The 17,223-nt window shown below is 41.8% G+C and overlaps 7 protein-coding genes across 7 annotated transcripts; 3 read left to right on the top strand and 4 right to left on the bottom strand.

Moving 5' to 3' along the window:
* LOC128712357 (uncharacterized) lies at positions 1-2,214 on the bottom strand. The gene has a single exon (XM_053807252.1). It carries the CDS (start codon positions 2,212-2,214, stop codon positions 1-3), a length of 2,214 nt encoding a protein of 737 aa, XP_053663227.1.
* A 1,523-nt stretch (positions 2,215-3,737) lies between these two features.
* Positions 3,738-4,702, top strand: LOC128712192 (malectin-B). Its single transcript, XM_053807088.1, has one exon. The coding sequence runs from the start codon at positions 3,738-3,740 to the stop codon at positions 4,665-4,667; it is 930 nt and encodes a 309-aa protein (XP_053663063.1). The 3' UTR covers positions 4,668-4,702.
* Positions 4,703-5,426: 724 nt separating this feature from the next.
* On the bottom strand, positions 5,427-6,499 carry LOC128712358 (uncharacterized). Its single transcript, XM_053807253.1, has 2 exons — positions 6,480-6,499; positions 5,427-6,222 (listed from the first exon to the last, which is right to left on the bottom strand). The coding sequence occupies exons 1-2, from the start codon at positions 6,497-6,499 to the stop codon at positions 5,427-5,429; spliced, it is 816 nt and encodes a 271-aa protein (XP_053663228.1).
* A 1,116-nt stretch (positions 6,500-7,615) lies between these two features.
* Positions 7,616-13,370, top strand: LOC128712359 (WD repeat-containing protein 75). Its single transcript, XM_053807254.1, has 5 exons — positions 7,616-7,728; positions 7,804-10,199; positions 10,280-10,440; positions 10,529-10,738; positions 12,987-13,370. Exons 1-5 carry the CDS (start codon positions 7,616-7,618, stop codon positions 13,368-13,370), a joined length of 3,264 nt encoding a protein of 1,087 aa, XP_053663229.1.
* Positions 11,482-12,091, bottom strand: LOC128712069 (uncharacterized). The gene is made up of 2 exons (XM_053806964.1): positions 11,963-12,091; positions 11,482-11,610 (listed from the first exon to the last, which is right to left on the bottom strand). The coding sequence occupies exons 1-2, from the start codon at positions 12,089-12,091 to the stop codon at positions 11,482-11,484; spliced, it is 258 nt and encodes an 85-aa protein (XP_053662939.1).
* Positions 13,371-13,927: 557 nt separating the features above from the next.
* Positions 13,928-15,223, top strand: LOC128714684 (uncharacterized). Its single transcript, XM_053809559.1, has one exon. It carries the CDS (start codon positions 13,928-13,930, stop codon positions 15,221-15,223), a length of 1,296 nt encoding a protein of 431 aa, XP_053665534.1.
* Positions 15,224-15,530: 307 nt separating this feature from the next.
* Positions 15,531-16,941, bottom strand: LOC128715039 (uncharacterized). The gene is made up of 3 exons (XM_053809920.1): positions 16,771-16,941; positions 16,265-16,702; positions 15,531-16,193 (listed from the first exon to the last, which is right to left on the bottom strand). Exons 1-3 carry the CDS (start codon positions 16,939-16,941, stop codon positions 15,531-15,533), a joined length of 1,272 nt encoding a protein of 423 aa, XP_053665895.1.
* Between the last annotated feature and the right edge of the window lie 282 nt (positions 16,942-17,223).

Here is a 17,223-nt window from a genome sequence, read left to right on the forward strand (position 1 = left end):
TCACATACGCCTGCGAAACGCAATGCCATGCAAATATTTGTCAAATGCCGGATTGGTTTCAACAACATACGTCCAGTATAACTTTTCCGCGACGAATGCGAACATCGCCAGCGTGTAGCCGAGGCCGAGGGCTACAAAGCCGGCGTACATTTTCTTCAGATCGATCGTAGCCTCTTGCGGCGGCAGCTCAACGTTCGACTGGAACCGTTCGATCGCATCCGAGAGCCATTTTCTGGTGAGTCCTCCTTCGATCAATGCCCTGACATGACGATCGACTTGATATTTGAGCGGTGAGTTTTTCTCCATCCCGATCGATATCGGCATATGCACGGCACATTCCTGCATGATGTGCAGGGTTTGACGAGCCTTTTCCGATTTCCTTGTCGATCGTAACTGCCGCAAAATGTAGATGTTTTCATAGTACGCGTACAGGCCCTCGCTGACCTTATCCACCGCCTCGTTGTAGTTCGGAGCATGTTCCAACTTTGCACCGATCGCTTGCGAATAGGGATCCTGGGCCATTTGGAAAAAGAGCTTATTTTGTGCACCCCAAGCTCCGCAACGAATGGGACTTTCCGCCAAATCCTGCAACGTGTCGATCGTTAACCGTGGTATTGGGTTTGCGAGTATTGCCGTGAAGGAGGCCCGGTATGCGACCACGACCAGGACGCAGTACACCCAGTACCAACCGGTAAGGACACGAAGCGGCCATCCATTGGGCAGTCGTGGCAGGGACACCAGCAGTAACATGCTGTAAGTGTACAAGATGCAGCCGGAAAACGTATCGAAAATATCGTACGCCGGCAAAGGATCATGCCAGGGTTCCGGTTTGCGTTTAAACGGTATCATTTGTAACTTTTTCAAACCACTCGCGGTGTAGTGTGAGGCTTTTTTCGAGTATCTCCTGTGTCGGCGAGCTTTGCGAAGTATGCGCGTTAGGCCGTAGGTTAATTTGGATTTACAGACCGTAGTGTACCGATGTTTGCTGAACCTTTTCCACAAGTTGTGGTTTCGATGTCGCTTTCTGTTGTGATGTCGCTGCACCAGATCCTGCTCCGGCTGATATCCTCTTTCGTGATGGTGAATGAAGGTGAGCGTGTTGGAGAATGCGTAAAACACGAAACCAACGGAAACGAGCGATATCAACACACCCGTCCACATTTCTCTGTTGAATGGCAGGATGAGTGTCTTCCAGGAGTTATCGCTCAGTGCCTCGGGTGTAAGAAACGTTAAGCATTCCGTGTTGTACGGTACGCTGAGATCCATGAAGCCGAGATTGTACTCCGTATGGTGTAGATCGGCGAGGGCGAAATCTGCCCTCCCGTCGTACATCTCTCTAAGCAATCCGGTGAGCGTTTCGTTGTCCTGCACATTGCCCCATCGTTCGATGTCGGCATCGAACGTCTCGTAGAATACCATATCGAACCGCATGGCCTTTGAGATGGCTTTAAGCAGCTCAATTTCTAGCCCATAGTAGAAGGTTTTCGAATGCGACATTGCAGAAATACCGTTTAGGCTGTTGTCGGAAGTGTCATTCGTTTTCGTGCCTGACGCCGTGTCATCGCGTGTCTCCAATTTGAATACAGCCGGTGTATGTTCTAGCACCACGACGTGCATTTTTTGGTGGCGCAGGTTGTTAGTTTTGTTGCTGAAAAACGTGCTGTTTGCTAATCGGAATTTACCCGCCTGCCAAAAGTTTACAATTTTCGAGAAGAACACACCATTGATTGGCATCGGAAATGGAACGGTGCTTAGCTCGTAGACAGGTGTCGCGTTGGAATGGTTCAGGGTTTTCCAGCTAAGCGTTTTTCTCCTTTGCAGCGGTCGCACAAACAGGACGTTGACAATGCGCTTCCAGATGTAATTTAACTGTGGTACGAATAGTCGATAGTTGTGGGTCATTATGAACCGGGCACGTGTATTAATGGTTCGTGTCTTATCACCGAATCTCAGCAAACGTTCCAGCTGAATTCCATTCGCCATTAGGATGACGTAACCACCGCATCCAACTCGTCGTATATTTTCAAGAATGCACTTTAAACCCGGCCGTGGATTAAAGGTATCTTCGTCTTCGGCGATTTTTACAATGTAGCGTGCGGCACGATGTATTCGATGGAAAAAGTACTCGTTCAGTACACTTTCGTACACTTCATCGAACAGTATCGCATAGCAGTGGCCGTAGTTCATTTTCTCCACCAACTCTAACAACAGCATCTCGAGATGCACATGAAGAACGTCTTCTTGAAAGTGACTGAAACGTATTGCCTTTGTTTGAGTTTCCTTAATGAGGTTGTTTTTCTGCTTTGATTTACATTCCTTTACACAGGAAATTATAATCACAGTTAGCAGGACCCAAAGCGAAGCATTTGCTTTACACATTTTACTGTTTCGAACCGTGCTCAGCAACTAGCTTTGCCCATTGAACCTATCCTCTAATCTCATTGTTGCCAAATCTGCATGGAATGTAATATAATATGTAAATTGATTTTAAATATTAAATTTTCCCTCGTGGGAAATGGCCAAAGGGGTGACTTGAAAGTATCGTTGAAAGACGTACAGTTCTATTTTACATCTAGAAAATAGAAGACTTTACAATTGATCTTTGAAACCCTTTAATAGGAACGGCCTTGAGTTGTATGTGGTAGCGGAACCGTTATTTTACACTATAGAACTGGTGCCAAAATCCCATACGGACCTTCCTGTCGTAGCAAGATTGGAATACCCTTGTAAGATACTAATTTCGAACTTATAATGGTAGTTAAGGCGGTCATGTGGCTTTTATTGGCCAATATTCCTCAGGAATAAAGCCAAATGTGAAGGGCACAAGAATAACTATCGATGGTTGTGTCACGCACTGTATGCTATGGTCCGACAAACTGAGTGGTCTATGAGTGACCGAATCGACATCGGAGAAATACCGGCTTGAGTGAATGCCTCGGTCGTGACTCATCGCCTTAAAGTTGTTGGATTTGATTAATTTTCGATCGCGAAAGCCTTTCTGATATCCACGCTTGGGCTATTTATTTCTAAACTACTTTGAAACTATGAGTATTGTTTGTTGTAGTTTTCATCGAAATAATCCAATATTGCACAAGTTCAAAGATGCTTGGATCTTTCAACTCGAACGCATAAAAGAGTGCCGCCAACCGTCGCTAGGAAAACAAAATAATACGTCAAAATAAAACGTCAAAGGAATTTGTTTAGAAAAGTTGTCCCAAGATTTTTCAGAAAACTTTAGTGTGGTCGAATATTGTGTGGAGAAAAACAGAAGAAAAACGCTTTCATAGTGTACTCAAAAGCCATCGCGTTTGTTGTTCTGATAGGAATTGTCCCGATACGCATGGACCATACATTAGCATACGATACATGGGCATAATCTATGGTTGAGTGAGTAACATAAGTGTACAAAGTTGGAACCTCCAACACTGAAATGCCACGTAATGTTACCGGCGATTGATAAATTTTCAATAAAGTTTAAGCAAGCAAGTACAAGGCAGCAGTGAAATCACTGGCTTAGTTGGTGCTAAAGGAGGTAATGGAGAAAATACACGATTGTGGATATAGTAAAGGTAATTGTGTAAAAGTGCAACTTGCACGCTTTTGATGTAGGTGTTATCGATTTTTCTAATGCCCTTTGAAATGCTGAGATGGTGAATTAATTTAATCGTGCGTGTACTTTTCAACATTGCAGAGCAATAACAATCCACCGACGTAAAGCGAACGTACATTTCTAAACAATGGTATTCCATCGACCGACCGGTAGCTTCTGGATCAGCATATTGGCCGTACTGTCCGCCCTTCAATCGTCTGTCGGAAGCGCCTTTAATGTGATTTATGCGATCAATGCTGGTGGCGATGCACATACTGATTCGCATGGAATATACTACCTGGGTGACCCGTTAAAGGGTAAGATAGGCACCGAATCGGACTATGGCCGACAGCTGCTAGCAATCAATCGAGTCAGTAAGCATGATGAGATTCTGTATCAAACGGAACGCTACCATCACGATACGTTTGGTTACGAGTTGCCAGTATCGGGTGACGGTCAGTACGTACTGATATTGAAGTTCTGCGAAGTGTACTTCAACAGCCCAAACATGAAAGTTTTCGATGTGTTGCTTGATCGGCACACGATCGTATCGGATTTAGATATATACGCTTTAGTAGGTAAAGGCACTGCGCACGATGAGTACATATACTTTACCATCTCGCGAGGACGGCTATATATTAAGGATAAGAATTCGGAAATTCGTGGCAGTAAATTAAAGCTAGAGTTCCTGAAGGGATTCAAAGATAACCCGAAAATTAATGCAATTTTGCTCATCAAGGACTACAATGAGGCCATTCTGCCCCGTTTGCCGCCGCTGATTAACGACCATCATACCGGTGCTAGCGGGATGGACAGTATTGGCGAACAGTACCATTCACATTCATATCCCGCAGCCGATGATGATGGCCCGATCGTCGATGGTGCGGATGATAATATCATGGACGATTTTCTGAGCGCATCCTCGGACGAGTCGACAAAATCATCGTCCAAAATGCGTAAAACTAGCGGCCCAAAACAACCGAACCCGTACTCGTTGGACGATTCCTCTATAATGCTGCCTGTGTTCATTGCAATCGGAGCATTCATACCGTTGTTATTTTGTCTTTGTAGGCTGTGATTTGTTATATTTTAAATTAGCTGGCTAGGTTAGGATAGCCCCGTTTGAAAGTCGTATTATTTCCTCTTCGTTTGAGACGTTAACTTGGTACTTAATGGCAACACGATTATTGACATAAAGCAGGGTCAAGCTGGTAAAATTAAATCAGTGAAAAACATGCTTCGCAAAAAAATTACGGAATCATTCTTTTCGGTAAACATCACGGTAATTGGTTAGAGGGGTAATTAATGGTTACGGATTATATTTGGTGCAAACAATTGTTTACCGCTACTGCAGCACAACATATTGAAAATATTACTAAATTTACAAATTTCTATACCATATATCACCAGACAGTACTTGCCAATAGTGAGTTTATAATTGCTTATGTTACAGTTTTTGTTTCTTTGCCAACAGTAAGCACAAATTACACGGAATGGTATCACAAAAATAGCGTAAAATAAAACTTAAAAGACATTTTAAGCAAACATTAAAAGTACGTGTACACGGCGTTTCTTGAGGTTTATTAGCAGCTGACGAATAAACAAAAGAGTATGTTTAAATATTAGTAAATGTTTACGGTATGATAGCATGCTAGAAATGGGAGAGTACTTTATGAAGCCAACTAAACAAAAAAAAAAAAAACAATTCATCAGCTAAATGAATAATTAGAATTTATTAAATTATCGATATTATCCTTCTTCATCCATATTGTACTACGAACCATATGGCTTTACATGATGTCGCTGTTCGTTAACGTATCGCGTGCAGGATTCGTGATCATATTTTGCTGCTTCGTTTGTAAAATGGATCAGTTATTACTTGTACCGGTATGTGCTGATAGTCGTAATGGCCAGAGGGTGGTACTTGTGGTATGGGATTATGGGAATGTTTGACTGTTGTTCGAATACTTTCTGTTGTAGCCTGATTCTCATCGGAAACCGAAGAAGAGGTGTTGGTAGACTGCATACCATTTGATGTTTGCACTTCTAAAGGTTGGTTTTGAACCAATGATGGCATCATGGCTGCTGGCGTCGATGCAGGTGGATTAGGTGTCGTAGGTGACGCGATTGCGATAGTTGTACGTTGCGGTTTTTCAGTGGTATATTTTGTACCATGCTTAATAGTTGTTGTAGGTACTTTTGTTGACGATTTCGGTGGTTTGCTGGAGGTTAAGGACACGGACCCGATGCCAAATATGGGTAACGGGCTTACGGTAAGATGTGAAGGATCGTAATCGTAATCACCATAATCGTAGATGGTATCATCATCTAAGCTGCCTTCAATTCCGTCTCTATCGGCGTAAATGATTTTAACATCTTTGATGTTAACCTTTATATTATACTGACCGGTCTGGCGCTGATCGTATGATGCAATCGATTCTTGATCCTGCAACTCAACTTCACTAGAGCTATGGTCCGGATCTCTGTGGTTGGTTTTCTTGCTAGACGAATGGGATGGTGCAGCCGAAGTCGTTGGTAGGTTGCGGGATATTACCGCGACACAGGTCAGAAAACTGAGAATAGTTGTTATATACTTTGTCCGAACCGTGAGCATCATTTTATTAGTAATACTGCTGATCAAGTTTCAAAAAAATCAAACTTTTCATGAAGTACAGGACGAACTGAAATTGTAAGAAATATGGTGCTATGTAAGTATAATTGCTTGGAAACCTGCTAAATGAATTGTTTGTTGTATGCGTTTTTCAACTTTCTCGACGCTTTAGTTTCTATCCTAACAGACGACACGATCGCGTGATCCTCGATTCTTAAATGGACTATCGTATAATGTTAAGCCATTTTTTTTGTCTTCTCCCAATTGAGTCCAACTTGCCTATGTTGCACGGTTCTCATTGATCCAGACGAAGCTGGTGTCTGGAGAACTTACTGAATGCACTGAAAATCTATTGATCTTAAACAATATCTAGGAAGATTGAGTTAATCTGTTGACAGTATAGTTAGAAAAAAAGATAACATTTTGCTTTTGTACTCACTGTGTTTGAGTTGACCGATTGAGTGTTACTTCTTCAGAATCACACAAACGCAACGAAGGCAATGCCACCAATGATTTGCGCAAAAGTAACAGGAACGAACCGCAAGAACCGGTTCGAACCGTCTCCATGAGATAACTGTTGTTATTATTACCGTTGTTTTTGCTGTTGTTGTTGTTGTTGTTGTTATTGCTGATATTGTGATATTGGAGAAATGCTCAGAACCAACGTGGAATTGAGGTATGATACAATCTAAATAAGCGAATGTGAATCTAATTTGAATGGGCAAAGTGTTTTATGAAAATCCATTTGTAGAATGTTTCCAAAACGGATAATTCACCATTGGGAAATGGGCAGGGAATCATTCGGTCTCTTCATGCCGTTGTGGATTTTGGCCTAATGTGGAGTTGACTATCTGTGGTTTGGAATATTTATTATTATTACTTATTAGCATTAATTTCTTCTTGTTGTATATCTAAGGTGCTCTATCACCATCTTTTGGACAATCCCTATTTATGAATCATCTTATCAATGTATAACTATTTTCATGTTTGGTACAGATAACTCCCGAACAGTTGCCCCATTTGCTTCCATCTTTTATGGCGACATAGCCGACATAGTCATAGACGACATAGCTGGTAGATAATAAGGATCTTAATTTACTAAAGATTTAAACTCATTGCGCCGAGGAACATCATGGGACCGTTTCGATCGTAACGCGGGCGATATAAAAACGGCCAAATGAAACGCCCCGTTTTCCCGCTGGTGCTAACGGTACGTCTTAAAATATGTCCATATGCGACGACAGTGTGAAGGGTTGTTGCTGTCAAAACCCATGTGCTTGCCGGGTTTAAAACCGAAAAGTGTTTATAAATTGCGGCGTGTTCCGTGCTCCGCTTCATGGTTAAAGTGGAAGTGGTTTGTAGTTAATTGTGGTTTATGTTCATTAAAAATCATCTGCATAACGCGCACAGAAACGATGGTTAATGAAAAATTAACTGTTCAGTTGGGTCTTGAAGAAGGACTACGGATAAGACGCATCGCGGGAGGATGCATCGTGAAGCAGGCTCCGATTTTTTCATCCGACGGAAGGTACGAAACACTTTTTGCTGGAATACTCTTGTAGCACGCAGCACATTTAATAATGGATGTTGGCTTGTTTTCCAGATTGCTGTTTTTAATAAATGAATTCAGCGTTCAAGCATTCAGCGCAATCACAGGAGAATTGGTTCACAACTATGAGTATACACCGCAAACCCCTGAAAAAGAACTGCTGATCGGCATATTGATAGATAGAACCAACAGCAAGTATATTTATGCTTGCACTAACAGTGGAATGCTAGTGTCGTGGAAAATAGATTCCGGAGTACAGTGCGACAGACATGGATTATCAAAAGAAAATTTTGATGTCGAATCCTTTCACATTCTTTACGATGAAAATGATGTGTCCAGTTTTTTGCTTTTGGGAACAAGGTCATCTAGAAGAATTTTTATGCAGTACTGTGCGCGCACGTGGAAAAAAATGCATAAGATATTTCCCAAACTGCACGTCGGACAGGGCGAAGAGCCTGCCAATGACGATATGCAGAATGTGCGAATTGTGGCAGCGACAGGTGGACGTGGCTTGAACTATTTCGCCTACATCATTAAAGATAGATGGTACTGGTGTACACTGAAACCGAAATTGTTTGTTAATAGTAGCAAACATTTCGCTGGTAACACACCGCAAATAATAGCATGCCATTCGGTGGAACCAGTGGTAGCGGTAGGCGATAACATCGGGCGCGTGGTGTTGTACCGAAACTTTCTCAAGCAGAGTACGCCAATCCCCGAAACTTACCACTGGCATCCGCAAACGGTGCAAACGATCGCATTCGGAAGCTACGGAACACACTTTTACTCCGGCGGTTTGGAACGTGTTTTGGTGAAATGGGAGATGGGAAAGCAGCAAACGGATGATGCATTGGCCCGAATTTCCGACACCATCCTGCACGTGGTGGTGGGACCGGATAATGATAAGCTGGCATTATGTACCGCTGATAATGGTATTCAAATACTGGATGTGCAGTACAAAAAGATAGCGATCGTGCAGAACTTTTCCGGGATATCGACTGTCCCAGCAGACACTACACTCTTCCCAGCAGGTTTGCGCGTCAATCCGAGAACGCAAGCAATTGTCCTGAATGGACGGAAAGGATGCATTCAATTTTTTTCGACGTACACCAAGAGTTTGCTCTACACGCTGGATATAACGCAGCGCAATTACAACACCATTGAAGATAAAACCTACTTACACAACACGGTTGTAACGAATATTGCGATCAACGCGTATTGGTTGGCCACGGTCGAGAATTGGTGTGACAATCAATACTCGATGGAAACGCGTCTGAAGTTCTGGCGGTATGATGAATCGCACCAAACGTACGCGCTCTGTGTCAACTTCGAAAACGTCCACCATGGCGGTGTGAACGATATAGCGTTTTCGAGCAGCACCCGCGAACGGGATTTGCAGTGTGCCACAGCAGGGCAGGATCGTCGCATTAAGGTGTGGTCGATAGAAAATGTGCAAACGACTGATGGTGGCGAAAAGTTGGTGTGGGTCTGTGTTGGAAGTGTACAGCATCGTAACCTTCCGGTCAAATCCGTATCATTCTCACAAGATGCGTCCCTGCTAGCCGGCGGTTTCGGCAATGTGCTATGCACGTGGAATTCAGAAACATTGCAGTTAAAATGTAACCTTTCCGCACCGAGCGGACTTGACGGGTGTGTTAACAGATCGATGCTGTTGTTACCAACAACGGCAACGCAGCCACAAGAGCCGGAATCGTACGAGAATATTCGCGCTAAGATCGTAACCGACATGATGTTCGTGCTGAGCGGAAAAGAAAAGAGTTCTCGTGCTGCAAAATTAAGCAATGGTTGTAAGCAAAGCGACCGTATCATTCATGATAAAGCAATTTGGAAACGTTATAAAACGAGCAATATTTCGAACGATTTGAAAAAGCTGATAGTGCAACGTACGGCAGCGAATGTGCATCTAAATATGGCCCATCGGGCGGAAATTTTTCACACATTAGCAATAATTTGCCGCGTTCCTAATAAAAACGGCCAACAACTAATTCTCAATAAAATCTTCAGCACCAAACGAACGCATCAAAAAATACTTGAACATGTGCAACAATTAGCAGAATGCATCGATACCGGTACGCTGTTCCGAGAGTATCGCCGTTTGCAAAACTTCCAGCGTCGTAAGCAAGCTGCCATAAAGGATAAAGCTCTGGAAAAAGTATTTTCCACGAGCCATATGCTTTCCAGAGTGAACCAGCAAAGCGACAATTCGGTTAATAGCAAAGAAGTGCCCGTTAAAAGTTTTGCCCAAATTTGGAAAGTGTTTTTCTGCTATGGACAATTTTCGCATCTGTTGCTTATCTGTACGGAGAATCGTGTAATGGTTTGGAACTTACTTACGCTCAAGATGCAGGCATCGCTGTACCTTACCATCGATCAAATAGCGTTAGATCCTTTCACGAACCTAATCGCAGCATTCACGAAAGATCGCGAAGGTAAGTGTTTTTCTTCGCATTTAAAGTTTAGTTACTTAATTATTTACGATTCACGCTATGCTTTCTTTTTACTGTAACAGTGTATGTATTTCTGCCCAACATCCCTATGCCGCTGTTTCACCGAATCCATCTGCCGAAAGTCTTTGGTGCTGTCTGGATTCCTCGTCGTTATCCACGTTCGCAATCGTTCAATGTCGATTGGCAAGCTACTTCGCAGCTATTTTTCCTAAATGAAAAACAGGTCAGAGAGCCCCGGTTTTGTCACCGATCGATCAATCAAGCAGCGACACTGACCACAAACTGAGCTAAAGAATAATGTTTTATTACAGGAATTGCTGCAACTGGTTTCCGACAGCGATGAGGAATCTTTAGGACCGGTGATATGCACGAATGAGCCAACGATAAGTTTGAACACACCTTTTGCCGCTATGCTGCATAAGCAAGCAGCAAGTGGTAGTAGCAACGTTAAACCGTTTGAAGGTACAACTGCAGAATTTGGAATGCGCTTGGGAAGCGCATCGAACGCTGCATTAAAAGACGTAAGTACTATCAGAATGCCTTTATTTGTTCAACCACTTGTTGAACTCGTTCAAATATGGAACACATGTTTATTCTAATAAGTTGACGTTTGATTTGTATACATTAGTTGAGTTGTGAAGTTTTTACTATTTTATTATTTGTTAAAGGTTTTGTGTGTGCTCTTCTGCTTTACATCTGAATATGCACCCATTTGCTATACTTTATTCCGAAATTTACAGCAAGCAAGTCCGCAACTCTACCGATTGTGAAGGGTTTTCTTTTGCTAGTCGATGTTTGGTGTTGATGGATTGTTTAAAATGGATCTTTTAAAAGTTTTGTAAGCTGCAGTCGAAATTCAAAAAGAATATTGACCTTTGAACGAACTAAGTCTAATACATGCCTTGCTAGGAATGTGGACAGTAGCTTGAATGCTGCATAATAATCTAACGAGTTCTGCTAAGTTTTTTTCTTTCTATTATTTACATTTCAATTGTTTCATTTTGAACACAGGCAATTCCTAGATGAATGTGTTTAGATATGGGGAAGATTTTTTTAAGGTAATGTTCATATCTGTTTTGCGTTCCTGTTGCGAGTGTGGGTGTTTTTGAATGAAATTTACGTTGATTAAGGGGCTATCCTAAATGCTAACATAAACTACTCGCATCGGTACATTTCTTCCGTAGATGACGGTTGACTGATATTATTCCAGTATTTTGTGTATGTATGGGTGTGTGTGTGTTTTTTTTTGTTCCAATGTAATATATTACATTATCTCTGTTGGCCGACGCAGCATGTGTAGCCGGTAGTTCCTACAACGGCGCATGAGATGAATGTCATGTTTGAAATATCGCAAACAATGCCATTGGGGGATTTCTCTCATCGATTGTGCTGCCTGCAAATGACGTGGAAGAAAAGAAAATGGCCATAATTGCAATAACGATCTGTTTTTGAATTGTACACACTTTTTCCCTGAGCTGCACATGACAGGACAGGGCTCCGTGGCGTGCGCAAATTTAGAGCACACTGCTGTTTGGAACCTTTTCTTAATTATAAAATTTATCAACTTATTTCCTTTCCTTTAATGTATGAATATGATAATAGCGTCTTTTTAAGCTGATTATAAAACAGTTTTTTTTATTTTAATGATTTTTATCTTAATTTTTGGGTTATGTTTTATAAAACCCGTTCCGGGAAACCGCTATTAAATGGGACACAAAATCAACTATCCGTTTTGCACCACGTACCTCTTCCGGATCGGCGAATATAAGACTGTCCACTACCTCTGGATTGGTAACAGGCCATCCTTTCACAGCACATGCACTGAAGGCGCAGATCACAATCAATGTAGAAACAAGAAATCCGTACAATTTCATGTTTCTTTTAAATAACAGTTTGCTGGCTAGCTAAAACAAACAAACGTTCATTATTATTCTAACGACAGGAACTAAATGACAAACATTAAAGTTTCAAATGTACGGTTTGTTGTTTCTATATCACCACCAAGCACAGATTTCACATCTAAGGAAAGTATAGAAACTGGACGCACCAAAAAACCAAACCGAAAAACCGAATTTTTAAACAAAGTTTTATTCATACGATAGTGTGAGCTTGTATTATAAACTGAATTTCACATTTGACATATAATTTTAAAAGTTTTTATTTACATTTACAAGAGTAACATCTTAACATGCAACTATCATTAACCACTAATCCTTAATGCGAACACTAACAACAATTGTAAAGGATTGGTTTTGCTAGTGAGACTTGCTGGTTTATCAAACTAATGGTATAATTATCGTATAGTATACTAAAACTCACTCTGGAAAGGAATGTTTTATGTTTTTTTTATATATCCACACTGGTGAGCTATCGTATGCAAAATGGTACTTCCACATCATTTTAATGTGGCTTTATATAGTTGCATCTGTCCGCAGTTCGCGAGTCCTCGAGGCAGTGCGCAAAGCACCAGCAACAGGAGGACGATTTCGGAAGGGAAGCCTAATGGGGAGGTATATGTTATGATGGATCTGCTGTGCTAGCTGTCGCTTACATTCGTTTATGTACCGGGTTAATGTGACGCGTTACAATTTAAGTCCGTACCGGTACTTTGGGTTCACAATTTTTTGAAAACATTGATTAAAGTGGTCACAACAAACTAGTCGTACGTTAAATTATCTCTTTACTTTACCGAGTATCTGTAATGTCTTAATGGGTATAACGGTAATTACACGTTCTTTTTGTCTCTGTATTGTATTTTTTTCAATGTAGATCATTTCATCATCTTCCCACACGGCGGCCCCGATGAGCTTATTGTGTAAGGACTTTCTTCGTTCGTTGCTTATTGTGGAAGGGCTTGGTGCAAACCACAATCAATTACCATCGTCGAAACAGCGTCCAAGTACGGCTGCTACTGATAGTGACAGGAGAAATCCTGTTCCCGATGCAGGTACCGTGGCACAGAAAAGTGATGACGAAGAAAATTCACTCAATGAAGATAAGGTTGCAAAGCAGAAGTGGTCGTCTCGCTACTTAGCTCAGTCGGAGATGGATAGTATAAAAAAAGCCAAATCACGCAGTTCGTCTGGCGCAGATAAAGAAGAGGCCAATCTTAGGAAATTGCTCGATGAACCAATAGACATGGTATTTTCATAGCTTAGTTCTACCGTACTAGCAAGCGGGGGGAACTATAAAATGTTTTTAGATGGATACAGCTTAGTCTGGCTGTTTTTCTTCTTCAATCAAAAAACTATGCTGTTCACTTAGTTTGTTGTTGTAAAAGAAGTACATAAGTGCAAAGAAATAAATGATCGATTAAGGACAATAATTGGTACTACTTTCTATCTTTTAGCTTGCTTATTATAAAGTAAATTAAGGCTTACTTTTAAAAGATAAATGTTTTTGTTTTTTATAGTTACTAATTTCAGTAATTGCTTATTTACGTACATGTGGGTTTGCTAGCGTTTGCATTAAGTTACGTACACGATGAGTATTGTTGAAGTATTGTTGAGTATTGTACATTATCAGTTCTCTCAATAAAAATAAACAACTGTACAAAAAGGCGCACACTGTATGTACGCACACATATTGCACGCACTCAAACACAAACACTATGAAGTCGTAATGCGTGACGCAAGCACCTACTATCACAGTTCGGCCGTGTGCTGGTGAATGGGCTATTGGAACCAGTTCAAAACAAACCCATCGGTAAGATGGACGGGTCAAGCGCATTGCCTTTCGAATCGGTAAAAAATTGCTTGACACCAGAAGATTTACGCGCTATTTGGAATAATTATTGGGTGTACAAGAATGGCAGACAGAAAGAAAGTGCCCCGTGTCCTTTAAATCTGTCCGCTCGGATGCGCCCATTCGGGAAAAATCGTGCCGGATACCTTGGGGACCATTACGTGCTGGAGTTATCTGCTGATGGATCAGATTTACGCGTGGAGCTGTTTTTGAAAGCGACCCCAACTGCTATTCCGGCCCTGTCCAATTACCTCTCGGCAATAGGCACATCCACCAAGGAATCGAGAGTGTACCGTGAACTGTTTCCCCAGCTTAGACGCTTTTCACGCTTCGCTCCGCATTGTTTTCTATCTGGTCAGGTGTTGATATTGGAAAATGCAGCCAAACAAGGCTTTCAAACGATTCCCAGTGCCGCAGCAGGGGTGCTTGATGAAGCACATTTAAAGTGTGCCCTTGCTGCGTTGGCAAAGTTTCATGCCGCGTCATTACTTTTGGAGCAAGAGAAAGGTGCGAGTTTATCGGTACAGTTTCCCGGACTATTGGACGAAAATGCATGGATTAAAAGGGCAAATAATCCGCGAGTAGAGGAGCTTCACGGTGCGATTGATGTATTACTTGCATTCGTGCGTACGATGGAGAAGGATGACACCCGGCTAAATCCGATCATGCCCCGGGTGCACTCGTTTGTAATGCAGATCTACGAGCTTGTGAAACCCTCGACCAGATTTAAGAATGTTGCCTGTCACGGTGATCTGTGGTGCAGTAATATGATGTTTCGCTACGATGAAACGATTGATGACCGGATGCCAGTGGAGTGTTTACTAATTGACTTCCAGTTTACGCGTTATGCGCCGCCAGCGTACGATGTAAACATGCTGCTAACACTCACCACCACCGGTGAATTTCGGCACAAGCACTACGATAAGCTGACCCGACACTATTACCAATGTTTGGCGACGGAATTGAAACGGCATCCAGATGCAGTTGGTTCGGCGGATGGGGGCAACGCTTTATATCCCGAGGCAATGTTCTTCGAGTCCTGCGAGATGTATAAAACATCGGGATTGATTGAAAATTTCCTCATGAACCATGTCACGTTGTTGCCGCGCAGTTACATCGATACCATATTCTCTTCGCCCGAATGCTACGAAAGTTTTAGTGGTGCGGCAAAAATGAAGATGTGCTTAGAAGTGTTACAGAATGATGACGCTTATCGCAGTAGAATGACGGGAATCGTCAACGATTTAATGGAGGCTCTATAAGATATTCAATGTACTCTCTCACCAGAACCATTCCTTTTTGCTGATATTTGTGTGTATTGCAATGCGTCTCTGCATAGAGAAAAATATATATAAATAACATTTCTACAAAAAATAATGTATTTATGTTAAAAAAAAAAGCTATTAATGACATTTTATTCCGTAATTCGAAATGTTGCGAATTAATTACAGCAACAATGAACTAACACAATAGTTTAATGAAACAATGGGATTTAAATTTTTTAACAATGCACCGTGTTTTTATTATTTTGCTTCAAATGTTTGATATAATATACAGTTTTTGTACGAGTTATTTGAAATCAAATAAGTACTCCAACAGTTCCGTAACGAGATCGTTTAACCGATCGCGATAAAAACGATCACTGTCGTAATATTTTATGATGAAATCATCTCGATCCTCCATCGACATACGGGTGTACGTTTCAGGATCTTCTTGGTGAAGTCGGGCTAGTACACCCTTGGGAAAGTTAACAAACCCGTGAAGAACACCGGTCCAAACCAGTGCAAGCAGGCGGTAATGATTTAAGGTTTTTCTGAACTGTTCTCTTGGCAGAATCGTTGAGCCCTCCAGACCGAGCAAAGTTAGCTTTCTTTGTAGCGAATTGTAATAATAGTCATCGTATTTCTGCTCATACTGCTTCCGATGTGCACTGTCTGTTAGCAGGTATAATGCGCTCAAATAATCAACGGAGGGGGGCAAATATCGCGCCAACTGAAAATCGACCAGCACACAATCGGTTGGTTCGCTGGACAGGTGTCCGGTTTGGTTGTATTTAAACATCATGTTGTTAACCCACAGGTCCCGGTGCACCACTACGGAACGAAATTCATCCGTACTTTCTGCTAAAGTATAGATACGCTCTAGATTACTCCACAGCCGATCCTTAATAATGGTCTTTTTAACTGGATCGTTAGCATAATGATTTCTCTCCAATGCCACTTTTTGTATTCCCTAGGTAAAATGTAAATAAACGACAATTATGTAACATATAGTGGAATGAAGTACACGGCAGTTTGGGTTACCTTTAATCCAGCTACGAACCACCCACTTGTAGGAGTGAAGGTGGTTTCGAATAATATTCTATTACCGTACAGCGATTCAATGGACTTTGCGCCAAGCTGATTAGCTTCAAAATGTAACGAACAGGCGTGCATCTGCGCTAGCCGATCGAACACTAGCTGCATGTGTTGCTCATTGAGGGAATTGTGTGGGAATTCCGTAGTCCGATATCCCGCACGCGTTAGATCTTCCATTACGAGCAAATGATTTCGCGCCAGCAGACAGTCCGGCGCCCATTTGTTCACTTTGCTTGCGTTCCGTTCAAATTTGTTAAAAAGCTCACAGTATAATTCGGCTTCCTTGCGAAATACACCCCACTCTTCGACGGCTTTCGTTAGCACTGAATCGTGGTACGGAAGCGATTTCATAAAATATCTGCCGCACATGATGCTTTCATGTACCTAATGGAATGATCAAACCAGCGCCGTTAACCTACATTTGTAGTATTAGCCCAACAAGGTTATCTTACTGTTTTATAATAGATAGTCAGATAGTAATATTCTCCCAGATATCCCGGTTGACCCGGTACTTGCTCCAGTTCCCACTTGATCACTTTCAATACTTCAGCGCCTATTTCTCGGTCAGCTTTGACGATCATACAACAATCATCGATGGATAGCTGATATCGCTTTACTTCCATGTTTGAGGTTTTTGTGACGAAGATTCTAGCTGTGACTGTCTGTATCCTACACTCCACAATCAAGACTGGTATTTCGCCAAGCATTTTGATCACTCGTCCCACTGAGCATGGTGTGATGATGAATATTTGCTTAACTCAATTATCTCAATTACCACGGCATCATGCCAACGGGCTGTTCCTTACTACCATCATAAAGCACAATAGCAGAGCAGTGTTTGTTTTTGTGATAAGGTTTTTTTTCTGTATTTGAATTATCTATTTCCGTAATGGGGTTTGAATAAG

The sequence above is a fragment of the Anopheles marshallii genome, chromosome 3 (genome assembly GCF_943734725.1).
Source record: "Anopheles marshallii chromosome 3, idAnoMarsDA_429_01, whole genome shotgun sequence".
Classification (NCBI taxonomy): Eukaryota; Metazoa; Arthropoda; class Insecta; order Diptera; family Culicidae; genus Anopheles; species Anopheles marshallii.

What these genes read in the sequence shown, in the direction of transcription:
- LOC128712069 (XM_053806964.1), bottom strand. Translation starts at nt 12,091, where the DNA reads ATGAAATTGTACGGATTTCTTGTTTCTACATTGATTGTGATCTGCGCC. An exon ending in TATTCGCCGATCCGGAAGAG is followed by an intron (nt 11,611 to 11,962) that starts GTACGTGGTGCA and finishes CGTCATTTGCAG; the next exon opens with GCAGCACAATCGATGAGAGA.
- LOC128714684 (XM_053809559.1), top strand. Translation starts at nt 13,928, where the DNA reads ATGGACGGGTCAAGCGCATTGCCTTTCGAATCGGTAAAAAATTGCTTG.
- LOC128715039 (XM_053809920.1), bottom strand. Translation starts at nt 16,941, where the DNA reads ATGGAAGTAAAGCGATATCAGCTATCCATCGATGATTGTTGTATGATC. An exon ending in TGACTATCTATTATAAAACA is followed by an intron (nt 16,703 to 16,770) that starts GTAAGATAACCT and finishes TCATTCCATTAG; the next exon opens with GTACATGAAAGCATCATGTG. An exon ending in GGTTCGTAGCTGGATTAAAG is followed by an intron (nt 16,194 to 16,264) that starts GTAACCCAAACT and finishes CATTTTACCTAG; the next exon opens with GGAATACAAAAAGTGGCATT.
- LOC128712357 (XM_053807252.1), bottom strand. Translation starts at nt 2,214, where the DNA reads ATGCTGTTGTTAGAGTTGGTGGAGAAAATGAACTACGGCCACTGCTAT.
- LOC128712359 (XM_053807254.1), top strand. Translation starts at nt 7,616, where the DNA reads ATGGTTAATGAAAAATTAACTGTTCAGTTGGGTCTTGAAGAAGGACTA. An exon ending in ATTCACGAAAGATCGCGAAG is followed by an intron (nt 10,200 to 10,279) that starts GTAAGTGTTTTT and finishes TTACTGTAACAG; the next exon opens with TGTATGTATTTCTGCCCAAC. An exon ending in CGAACGCTGCATTAAAAGAC is followed by an intron (nt 10,739 to 12,986) that starts GTAAGTACTATC and finishes TTTTCAATGTAG; the next exon opens with ATCATTTCATCATCTTCCCA.
- LOC128712358 (XM_053807253.1), bottom strand. Translation starts at nt 6,499, where the DNA reads ATGAGAACCGTGCAACATAG. An exon ending in ATGAGAACCGTGCAACATAG is followed by an intron (nt 6,223 to 6,479) that starts GCAAGTTGGACT and finishes AAACTTGATCAG; the next exon opens with CAGTATTACTAATAAAATGA.
- LOC128712192 (XM_053807088.1), top strand. Translation starts at nt 3,738, where the DNA reads ATGGTATTCCATCGACCGACCGGTAGCTTCTGGATCAGCATATTGGCC.